The sequence below is a fragment of the Mirounga angustirostris genome, unplaced genomic scaffold (assembly GCF_029215605.1).
Source record: "Mirounga angustirostris isolate CCGP_5_RB_7025 unplaced genomic scaffold, mMirAng1.0.hap1 SCAF_14, whole genome shotgun sequence".
NCBI classification, from domain to species: domain Eukaryota; kingdom Metazoa; phylum Chordata; class Mammalia; order Carnivora; family Phocidae; genus Mirounga; species Mirounga angustirostris.
The window spans coordinates 86220091-86232209 of record NW_026991722.1 but is presented as its reverse complement, the minus strand read 5'-3'; the positions used below and the strand labels follow the sequence as shown (position 1 = coordinate 86232209).

The window sequence follows — 12119 nt, the reverse complement described above, 5'->3', positions numbered from 1 at the left end:
AGATTCTGGATTCTATGAGTATTACTCAGAGTTTACAGACATGCTCTTGCTTAAGTATCGCCTTGTAACTTCTCCCTAGCTCCTTCCTGTCTAGTATTTCCACATCAGTTTCCTATCAAACTGGAAACCACGTCTCCCTACTTCTCTCTGGTTCTCCATGGAGCTTAGTATGTGTCTGGGTGCAGAGCAGGTGCTCAGCGAGTACTCCCTCCTTGATAACTGCAAAAAGGGATGTGCAGGAGAAATAGGCATCTTCCCCTATTCTGATATGCGCCCTGGGGCCAGTCCCTTTCCCTCTGTATGTCTGAGGTTCCTTACCTGTAAAAGTAGGAGATCGAAGATGGTGTCTAATATCCTTGCCAGCCTCCCCAGCCCTTCCTTTCTCTACCTCCATGAGCCATTTCAAGACTCCAGATCCCTAGCCACATTCTGACACTCTGGGAAGGAAGGAGGATGCTGGGGTAAGCCCTCAGAGGCTTACCTGTCCTTCTCATGCAATGACAGCCTCTCAAAATGCAGGTGTAGCTTCTGGCCCTCCGGAGCTTCGATGGTCCACACGCAGAACTGGCTCCCATTGGTGTTTCCTGGGTAACTTGGGGAGAGGACCCGGCCAATGGTGGCATTGTGCACAGCCCCTCCACAAGGGGCTGGGGTGGAAAATAGGGGGGGTGATCATGAGAGGAGAGCAGAGAGAGAGATCCTCACCCGTACCCCTTAGTGTAAAGCAAGAGGATTGAAAGAGGGAGACATGGTAAAAGGTTTCCCATCTTGGACGAGGTTCATCTTGTTTGAGAGGAGACCTCATCCCATGACCGGATCCACCCCCTTGTGTGTTCCATGGTAGGGAACAACTGTGATTTAAGGATTCTTCCATGGTGCTGGCTGTGCCCTGATTCTTCACTATAAGATGGTAATCAAGGACATAAATAGGCAGTCCACAAAAGAAGAAATACACTTTTAGTATTTAGTAAGCACTAAAAATGCACTTAGTAAGCACTAAAAATGCAGCCTCACTCATAATGAAAGAAAGGCAAATCTAGATTGTATTCTATTTTCATCCACCTGATCGGTCAAGGTAAAAGGCAGTCATAACTTGCCAATGGGAAAGGTGGTGGGAAATGGGCATTCTCACTCATAACTGGTTAGAATGCAAATTGCTATGACCTTTCAGGAGAGCAATTTGGAGAAAAATCTAGAAAGTATGTTCCCAAACTCTGACTTAGTCATTAAAGTTCTGGGAATTTATGCTAAAAAGAAGATTTGGAGATTTTCACCAAGATTTATGAATGAGAGTGTTCACTGCTGACATGATTTTAAGAGCAAAAAATGAGAAGCAACACACATGTCCATTCACAGCTGTTTGGTGGAATAAATGCACTCCATTCACATGCTATTAAAAATCAGGTTCTTAAAGAATACTTGAGAATATAGAAAAATGCTCCCTATATTTTAAGTGGGGGAAAAACAAGTTACAAAATGGTCTGTCTGCCATACTTATTTCAATGAGCTATTTGCAAAAATCTATTGAGACCATAAATACAAAAGTGATTTGCTTCTATCTTTACACTTTTGAATTTCTTGAAAAATTTTTTTTACCAGAATATATCTTACTTTTATCATAAAAATTGAATGAAGAAATATTAAAAAATAATTTGTGAACGGGAGGGAGATAGACAAATGTGAGGAAGTAGTCTGTTTCTTATTTTTAGGAGATAACTTGGGTCTCATTAAATGTTTGTTGAATGACTGCATGACTAGTAAGGACTTGCAGTGGGCGAAAAAGGTAGATAGCTCTCTGTTCTGCTCTGGATTGTGCTGATTTACAGCAAAGACATTGCCAAGAAGCTCCTTCCCCACCCCCCCAATACTTCTTTCAGCACCATGGACAGAGGTGTGTGTGTGTGTGTGTGTGTGTGTGCGTGCCTGCCTGTCTGTGTCTCTGTGTGCCTTTCTGTCTGTCTCTCTCCTGACTGCCTTCCTGTCCTAAAGTGGAGGTTTAAACCCCACCTGTGCCACTCACCTGCTGTGGATCTAGAACAAGTCATGGAAACTCTGTGAACCTCAAGTTCACTATTAAAGCATGTTAATGATTCCACCCTGCTTATAGGGCTGTGGTGAGAAATCAATGAAATGATGCATGTAGGGGACCTAGCACCATTCCTGGCACAGAGTAGGTGCTCAAAACACAGCCAGCATTGTTGTCCAATGGCTCAGGAGCTGAGGAGACGGAGGACACTGTCCCTGGTGGGGGGCACCGGCCATCTGTCCTCCCCAAGCTGTTGCTCATCGGCTGCCTCTCTGCTCCCCTTACTTGCCTTATTAAGCCAACTGATGGCTCTGTTTGGCTCCAATTTGCCACTCCCCATCCATCTTTCTTAGCACAAATTGAGGCTTAATTCCTCTCTGATTTCACACATAGATAAAAATTAACGTGAGAGAGGCACAGAGCCCAAATGCCCTATGGTTTGGATTTTTTCCTTTTGTTAAAAAGCAAAGAAGAAAAATTCTGAAGGGCCTTGGGGGAACAATACTGCAACAATCAAATCTCTGAATGTGTCATCAGGCCTCATTTGCTTTCAGATTCCCCTGACTCTGAATGCCTGGAAGGAAGGAATAATTTATTATTGTTCCCAGTAGTCTCCTTGTTCTTGGCTTGTGCCCTGGCACATAGTAGGTGCTCAGTTATTACAGGCGACCTATGCTCTCCTGACCACCATTGGAACTTTTGAGAATCTAATAGGGTTTTGCTCTCTTGATAGTTGAGGATGGTCAAGGCTATGCCTAGGGGTACAGGGACGGTGTGACATAACCCAGAGCTCCTCAACCTATAATGTGCGCGCGAATCACACAAGGTCATGCTAAAATGTAGATTTTGATTCAGCTGGTCCTGTAGGGGGCCCAAGATTATACATCGGTAATCATCTTGCTGGTCTGTAGACCACGCTTTGAGAAAAACAGCTCAGGAGAGAAGGGCTCTGGACTCGTTTCAATTTCTGTCTGGTGACTTTGGGCAAGTAACTTCACCTCCATGAGCCTCTGTTTCCTCATCTGTAAAATGGAAGTAATGGTTCTCATCATGTAGTATTGCTGTGAACATTTACGGCAGCCCTGGCAACGTCTCAGTATCTATTGACTGGGTTCAAAATGTGGCAGCAGGCATATCAAAAGCACAGCCACAGAAGAAGAAAACAGATAAATGCTACTTTGTCAACACGAAAAGCTTTTCTGCATCAGCGAATACCATCAAGAAGCGAAAAAACATGGGGCGCCTGGGTGGCGCAGTCAGTTAAGCCTCCGACTCTTGGTTTTGGCTCAGGTCGTGATCTCAGGGTCCTGGGATCGAGCCCCAGGTGGAGTCGGGCTCCACACTCAGCAGGGAGCCTACTTGTGGAGTCTCTCTCTCCCTCTCCTTCTGCTCCTCCCCTTGCTCAAGGTCTCCCTCTCTCTCAAATAAATAAATAAATTTAAAAAAAAGAAGTGAAAAAACAACCCACAGGGTGGGACGAGATATTTGCAAATCACATTCCTGAGAAGGATCTAACATCCAGAATATATAAAGAACAACAATAAAAAGACAAAAAGTTAAAAAAAAAAAAACAGGCAAAGGACTTGAATAGATACTTTTCTTAGGAGATCTACAAATGGCCAGGAAGCACAGGAACGTTGCTCAGCATCATTAGCCATCAGGGAAATGCAAATCAAAGCCACAGTGAGAAAGCTTCACGCCCGCCAGGACGGCCAGGATCATGAAAACAAAACATAATAACATAGTAAGTGCTGGTGAGGATGTGGAGAAATCGGAACTCTCACACAAGCTGGATGGGAAAGCCAAAAGGAGAAGCCTCTGCGGGAAAGAGTTTTACAGTTCCTTAAAACGTTAAACAGAGAATTGCCATATGACCCAGCGGTTCCACTCCTGGGTGTGGACCCAAGAGAAAAGAAAACATACGTCCACACAAAGACTGGTACACAGATGTTCACAGCAGCGTTGCTCATCATCGCCAAAAAGTGGGAAAAACTCCAGTGTCCACCAGTGAATACACTGATAACCACACAAGGTCATATGGCTCAGCCACAAAAAGGAACAAGGTACTGACCCATGCTATGACATGGGTGAATCTCAAACACATGATCCTGAGCGAAAGAAGCCAGTTGCAAAAGACCAGGTATTATATGACCTCCTTTACACGAAATGTCCAGAATAGGCATATCCGTTGACACAGAAAGCATGTTGGTGGTTGCCAAGCATTGTGGGGGGAGGGGAAAGTGGGGAGCGAATGCTAATGAGTACAAGGTTTCCTTCTGGGGTGATGAAAATGTTCTAGAGCTACAGAGTGGTGATGGTTGCATGATGTTTCAGATGTGCTAAATGTGGCTAATGGTAAATTTTAGGTGCTGTGGACTTTTTCACAAACTAAAGATTTCAATGGCAGCAGTTGTCCGTCTTGGGGGCAGTCTCTTCCCCTGGGCTGTGCACCTATCCCTGAGGTCAGTCTAATGCCCTGGGGTTGTTGTCTCGCCTCTGAGGGGACTATCCATGCCTGGTCCGGTGAGGTGGGAGCGTACCTGAACAGACGGGCTCCTCGCTGCTCCAGTGTGGCTTGGAGGCATTCATGCAAGTCAGCGTCTTGGCGCCCTGGAGCTCATAGCCCAGGTGGCAGTGGAAGTGGGCCGCCCCGCCTGGGTGCAGGTCCATCACCGTGACATCCCCGTAGTCGGGCCGGCGGGGAAAATTGCAGCTCAGCATGAAGGCTGGAAGAAATGCAAAGGCAGACGGTTATCCCTTAGGAGCGGGGAGAGGAAGAACGTGACCCACATCCCGGGAGCCAATTTGTGCTGAGGAGAAAAGATGAGGCCCCTGTGGACTCCAGAGCGGACTGGCGGGGGGCGGTATGTGGGTATTTTTGGAACTCTCGTTGATCATATGATGAGGAGACCGCCAGATTGGCACTTTTTCTGGGCTCCAAGGTCCCCACCCTGTCTAACCAGAGATCACAGGTTTGGGGTGGAAAATGAGTTCCCACACCTCTTGTGAGCCTCTCTCCATGTGGACGCAGAACGGCCTTCTCCTTGGGCGTAAGAGGGGCCGTATGACTCAGGTAAGTTTAGTCCTACCAGCACGAACATCTTCGGTGTTTGTTAAAAATGCACACATGCTTGGACCAGAACTAGAATAGGCAGCTCTTCAGGAAATACTAAAGGATAGGACAGCCTGAAAATAACCATCCTGGCACACACAGGCGTGGCCTTTGGAGGAGACCAATGTGAGTTTATGTTCTTCCTCCATCCCTTAGAAACTGTGTGACCTTGAGAAAGGGACACAGTGCCCTGAACTTGGCTCTCCTCATCTTTCCGTGGAGTTGACAGTCATCCCTACCTCACCGGTGGCAGTAAGGATTAAGCAGGAAACACCGAGATAGAGCCTCCTTAGTCCAACATCTAGCTGGGAGCTGTAGAAGGCTCTAGGTGGCCATGCTGAGCTCCTCAATTTTCCTAAGAGGATGTGAAATCCATCCTAGCTGCCCCTTTCGGCTGTGTGGTCTCATCACTCCTGCTGCATGAGATATCGGTAATCCCAGAACTCACTGAGAGGACTACATCCAACCCAAGGGCTCTACAAGCTATTTCTTCACCCCCATTCTGTAATGAACAAAGACAACAGCGGGTTGTCTCAATCTTGGAAAGTGGTGATGAGGCAGGTACTCTCATAGACACTCATCCCCCTGTTTCAGAAACATCTAAGGGCAAAGTTTCAAGAGAACTGTTTTTCCAGATGTTCAGTCAGTATGATGCCAACATGGACAGTGCCCAAATATCCAGATGTGTGAGGGCGGACTCCACTCTCTGTGCAGGTATCTGGCAAGGATACAGAGGAGCTTCTGGCTCAGGGAACTAACCTGAGGTCATGGGAAGGGCTCCAGAGGTAGGTAAATGGGATGAGAGGGAGAGAGAGAGAGAGAGTCAGCCAGCCAGAAGGAAGGGAGAATGGAGGGAAGGAAAGAAGAGAGGGAGAGAAGGAAAGGAAGAAGTAAAAGAGGCAAGGAAAGAGAGAGAGGACCAAGAAGGAAGAAGGAAGGAAGGGAGAGAGAAGAGCAAGATGAACAGAAAGCAAGAGAGGAGTCTCAGAAACAGACAAAAAGGAAAGAAAGAAACATTGCAGAAGAAAAGAGAGAGCCGGACCCCCAGGGGTTGAGGCTCTTTACCGGAAGTCTGTGGGCCCCCCTGGGGATTCATTTATAAAATTCAGGAGCCGCGGATCTGAGTGGAAAAAAGTGGTGTGTTGGTTTTCCATTTACCTTTAACCAAACTGTGGTATTTCCTTCAACCACATATGTAGGCAACAGACTGTGACCTATTTGTAGAACCTGTGACTTCGTCACCAAGAGAAATCACAGACATTTTTATATCATAGTAGATATCTTGGCATATTTCTTATGTTCCTCAGTACTTTGGAATTATAGTAATTATCAGAGTTGCCGGGGGAGATTATCCTTTAATGTGTTAATAAAGAAGCACAGGGATGATGACATTGCAGATTAAAACAGTATTTTGACAACTGTAATTCAATCTGACTGGTTTCATTTTTAATTGCGTAGGTTTTATTTTATGCTTTCAAAAACATGATTCTGAGAGGGAGTCCAGAGGTTTTACCAAACTGCCAGAGGGATCCCTGGCATGAAAAGTTTGAGAATCCTTGGCTCCAGAGGGAAACAGCCACCGCTCCCCCCCCCCCCCCCATTAGCCTTGGTGCAAGCTTACCCTGATAATGCAGCTGAAAAGTCCCAAGGACATCATCCTGGAAGGTCCGGAAGTAGACAGAGATGGTGTTGGTGGGACTTCGGATAACCTGTCCCTCTACCAGGAGAGTCTGGTTGGCCAGGACAGTCAGGGTGGGACCGTCCACCCCGCGGATGGAGAGCAGCTCGCCGTCAGACAGGTTCACGCTCTTCACCTGCGAACAGGCAGGGGCAGACGGAGAGAAACTCTGAGTTGTGCTTGAGACAGGGTCCTTCCAGGCCGTGCAGCTGCCAGAGGACCCCAGACGATGCCAACACAGCAGCCCTCAGCCAGCCCCTAGTCAAGGGGACAGACAAGCCCCCTTGGAAACAACTAGAGCCCTGGAAACATCTAGACTCCCCTCATCTCCCCAAGGACTGAGGGACCAGCGTGAACCCAAGCTGCATGGCAAAGGTACTGCAAAAATCTGTAAGTGTCCATGGATGAGTCCTGTAAGAGAGCCTCCTGCACACTGGCAGCTGGAGTAAGTTCTCCTGGAGATGGTGGGGGGAGGGCAAGGGCTTGATCAGCTTGTGCCTGAAGCCCAAACTCCAGGAAGACAGAATACGGCATTCCACCAGAATGTAAGCTCCACAAAGGCAGGCATTTTTTTCCCATTTGTTCCGTGTCCCCAGTGCCCAGAAGAGTGCTTGGTACATAGCAGGTGCTCAAAAAATATTTATGTAGGTTGAATTCATTCTTCCCCTTTCTGCATGAACTGGTAAGAGGGAGTGGGGGGCTCATTTCTAGGGCATTCTCAAAGCCACTTTCTTATGCTATAAAACAGTGGCTCTAACTCCCAGAACTTCTGCAAAGAACTGCATACTGGATTTTCCAAGTCCACTTTCCAGATTTGGAGGAGAAAGAGGGGGGATACTTTAGTTGCACACAAAGACATTATACAAGTGGAGTAGGGGCTGTGTGGGAACTTTAGTCAGTTCCCAGTGCCCAGTTAGGATTTTTATGCCTCTCCTAGTGAGGTCTGGGATCCCGGCCCCTCTGCCCCTCACCCAAGCAGGGCTGGCCTCCCCCACGAGCCCTTCCTCTTGCAGATTATACACGTTACTCTTTTTTCCTTTTTGATGAACTCCTGTTCATTCACCAAAGCCCCACTAAAATTGCCCTTCCCTGTGAGACCTTCCCTGCTACCAAGGAGCTTGCCCGTCTGTGCACTGTGATGCTGTAACATCCCCTATAAATACCCACGAGAGACTTTTTCAAGCATTCTAATGTCTTCTAAGTATGTCTGTCTCAATCATAAAACAGTGAACTCCTTTAGGGGAGGTACTGCATCAGTTTGCACACCACCATGTCCCCCAGTGTAAGTAGCCATGACTGGTACATAGTAGGTACTCAGTGAAGGAATTCTGTACCTGGTAAAGAGCTCCATACAGTGTTAGACACCAAGTGGAAGGAAAGGGACCACTGAGTGCCAGATTCAGATGGACTGTAACTTTCCTCCAGCTCATTTAAATTCCATGAACGTTTATGAAGTATCTACTATGTGCCCCACACTGTGCTAAGCTCTGGGGGCTGCAAAGACCACAGGTCCTGCTGCTGAGGGGCTCACCTTTTATCCTTCCCACGCAAATCAGAAAAACTTCCCTAAAATAAAGTTCTGGTTAGGTCACAACCAGCCCAGCTCCAAAACTTTTGATGGCTTTTTGTTGTCCATTAGAAAAAGGTACATATCCAGACCTCCAACCTTGGCCTGGAAGGGTCTGCCACCACGAAGTGGTACGAGCTTTCTTTTCCAGTCCTCTCCTGTGGGGCAGTGAACTGGACAGTTCTCCACTCCCAGGCACCCCTCCTTGTTCCTTTTTTCAAAAATGGGGGGGGGGGTCAGTTGGGGAAGGCCAGGAACTAGGGTGAGGATAATTGGTAACACACACTGAGCTAGGCTCTCTGGCTGAATGCTCTGGGCGTTGTCATGTTTGTACCACCCTGAAAGTCTGTAAAGTAGTAGCATTATCATCTCTATTTTCCTGATGGAGAGACTGACGCTCAGAGAGGTAAAGTCCCTTGCCCAGAGTCACACAGTTTTCACGGGTAGAGCTGGGACTTAAACCCAGATGTTTGAGCACTATGCCACTCTGCTTTTCCATTCTTCACTTACAGGCAAAATTTTATGAATCAAATTGAATTGCTGGGGCTTCCCTGTGTGTGTGTGTGTGTGCATGTGTGCGTGCGTGTGTGTGTGTGTCTGTGTTTGATACAGGGTATAAGAGGACTTTCCTTCTGAGTATAATGCCCCACAATTTATCAACAGGTCCCCCTCCTCCACATATGCCTATTTCAGCTGTGCATTGAGTTCGGAACTCCTATTCATTCAACAAAGCCCAGCTCAAGTTGCCCTGCTTAGGGCAAAGAAGGAACCAAATCAGTTAGGATGATAACAGTAAGCCTGAGTCAGACAACCCTCCGGAGACTTCCTGCTGGAAGAGGCAGGCACTATCTGGGCACCTTTCTGCAGTTACCTGGAGCTCCACACCGTAGCCAGTGTAGACCGTCACGTTGTACGTACACTCCAGGAAGCTACTGAGGGGCAGCGGTGGGTAGTCACTGGAGTCGATGTACCCTTCAGGGTCGGAGAAGCTCACACTGCAGGGAGCTGGAAGAAGGACTTCCATTAGGACACAGAGGACAGCTCAGATGTCGTGTCTCAGCTGGGCCGCAGTGTGGCCCCCGGCTTCTGGGACACCTGAATTCACCTGTGCCCCTTCCTCCCACTGCTGCTAATTCTCCTCCAGCCCCAGAATCAACATGAAAATCAAAACTGCGAGAGTTGATACAGCATGACTGCATACTCCATACCACTAGGCACCATCTTAACGAGTGTACAGGGCCCACCCCATTCATCCTTGTAGAACCTGACATTTCATTCCCATTTTAGAGATACGTAAACCGAAGCTCAGAGAGGGGCGGTGTCTGGGCCAAGCTCACACAGGGAGCAGGATTCAAACCCAGAGCTTATACTTTTTAAGGAGAGGCCATAATGCATTTGTCCAAAACCCACCTACGATTGAAAAGTTGGTGTCTGTCTTCTCTGTTTGAAGACAGAAAAGAAGACAGAAGTAAGACTGGGACACAGAAGTGCATTTTATCAAGTCTGGAGAAGTACCTGTAATGGTCAAAGTAAAAGCACTTTGAGGGGCGCCTGCTGGTGGAGTGGCTGGGCGTCAGACTCTTGCTTTTGGCTTGGGTGGTGGTCTCGGGGTCTTGAGATCGAGCCTGGCATCAGGCTCCACCTCGGGGGGGAATCTGCTTAACATTCTCTCTCTCCTTCTCCCTTTGCCCCTCCCCCCATGTGCATGCACACACACCCTCTCTCTCTCAATAAATAAATAAATCTTAAAAAAAAAAAAAGGCACTTTGAAAAGGCTAGGGCCTTCAGGCAGGTTAAAGGATTCTATTCCAAGCTGAAAAGGGTTTGAATCCCACTCTTGAGCTGTGTGGCCTTGGGCAAATTGCTTGATGTCTCTGAGTTTCAACTGTCTCATCTTTAAAATGGGGATATTAATTCTGAGACACAGGGTCAAGCTCACAGTCAATGCTCAATAGATGGTAAGTGATGGTGGGGCCTGGATCTCCTTGGCCCACCTCCCACCATGCCTTGCACAAGAGCGGGTGCCTCCTGGCTGCAGCAGGAGGGCTGGAGGGTCTGGGAGCTGCGTACCGGGGGCCTGCTCAGTCGTGATGACTGTGGTGGTGATGATGGTGGATGTCGTGGTCTCCTGGCTCTCCTCTGAGGCTGACCCGGTCAGTTCGTTCTCGCCTTTGTCCATTAAGGTCATGGGACTGGCATCTTCTGGGGGAGCCTCGGGGGCGTCATCAGGCGCCGCAGGCTCCCCGGGGTCGGGCCTCTGGGGGAGCGTGTGGGCCATGTAGGGCTGCGAGGTGAAGGGGGAGATCTGCAGGGGTGCAGGCGTCGTGGGGACCGCACCTGCCTTCCGGTCCAGCCAGAGGGGCTCTTCGGAGGCGGCGGGCTCGGGGTCTCCCGGGGGGCGGGGCTTCTCGGTGGCGGAGGAGAGGAGCCCCAGGCCTGAGGATGCAGGCGGGGACGCCGCCCTCTGGACAGCTGCCGTGGAGGTGCCTTTGGGCCGCAGCTGTTTCCTGGCCGAGTTCACCTGCTTGAGCGAAGGCAGCTTCTTCCCGGAGGGGAGGGCGCGCTTGGTGGCGGCCTCCTCCGGCAGCCGCGTGGACAGGGGGGCCGAAGGGGCTGCCCCTTCTAGCCCTGACTCTCGAAGATCTTCCCCCGACTGCGCTGGATTCAGAGGGGCCAAAGTCACTCTCTCTTCGAGGCTCTCTTTGCTCAGACCACTGCTACTCCCCAGCGCTCCCGAGGGCAGAAGGGAAGCACCCGAAGGGCCAGTGTCTCCTTCCCGGGGCGCATCTGGGGAAGAGGAGAAAAGACACCTGTTAGCTTGGGGCCGGGGTGGGGGTTAGATCCTCCAGCTCTTGATGCAGGGGCCTAGAGTGGCGCCCAGAGCTTGCCAAGACACCAGGACAGACATGGGGGCTGCCCCCTTCCCTCTCTCCTGACCCTCCCTCCCTCTCCTTTTCTTTCTCTCTCCCGCTCCCTTCCTTTCTTCCTTTTGCTGACCATGGAGACTTACAGTTGATCCTCCCAGGCCCCAGCTAAGCATTAGGGTTACAGAAACCAAGGGCACAAGAGTCTCACATGCCAGTTGTATATGTACTGAAAGGGGTAATAGGAAAGGAGAAATAATCATATTCGGTGTGATAGATGCTTAGAAAGAGAGAAGCTCTGCATGCTAACAGAACAGAGACAACAGGCCTCTAACTCTGTGGGGCAGGACCACTGTGTACAGTTGGGCAGGTTGTTCATTGCACAAGCATCTCCCACGAAGGATGAGTTGTAACAAGCCCACGCTCTTTTCTCCAAGCTGTGTGCCCTGGCTCAGGACTATATTGTCCTGGGATTGGGGGGTGGCACTTCTTTTTTTTTTTTTTACTGAATAATTAAAAATTGACCTATGGGAGACACAGAAAGATTTGAAGATTCAGAATCATGAGACAGGTTCAGAACAGAGGGATGTAGGAGGAGCGTGGAGGCCTAGTTGAGGGGAGCACAAAAGAGGAATACGAGGGGTAGCAGACAGAGGGTGACTGGAGAGAAAGCTGGTAGGGTAGGGTGGTTGCAGGGCCAGGCCTTGCTGGGCACTGTATACCCAGCTACCTGTGATTTATTTTTGCCTTGAATGTAAAACCACCTAGTAATTTTATTTATTTATTTTATTTATTTTTAAGATTTTATTTATTTATTTGACACAGAGAGAGAACGAGCAGGGAGAGCAGCGGGCAGAGGGAGAGGGAGAAGC

General features: G+C 48.9%; 1 protein-coding gene across 6 annotated transcripts in view; it reads right to left on the bottom strand.

Moving 5' to 3' along the window:
• Positions 1–12119, bottom strand: part of SEZ6L (seizure related 6 homolog like) — a 189083-nt gene that overhangs the window by 56639 nt on the left and 120325 nt on the right. For all 6 annotated transcript variants that reach the window (XM_064578576.1, XM_054510471.2, XM_064578573.1 and 3 more), the window contains exons 2-6: positions 10454–11170; positions 9255–9388; positions 6760–6952; positions 4567–4752; positions 482–647 (exon numbers count right to left, since the gene is read on the bottom strand). In XM_064578576.1, coding sequence (XP_064434646.1) covers positions 482–647; positions 4567–4752; positions 6760–6952; positions 9255–9388; positions 10454–11170 — 1396 coding nt within the window. The remainder of the gene's footprint in view (positions 1–481; positions 648–4566; positions 4753–6759; positions 6953–9254; positions 9389–10453; positions 11171–12119) is intronic.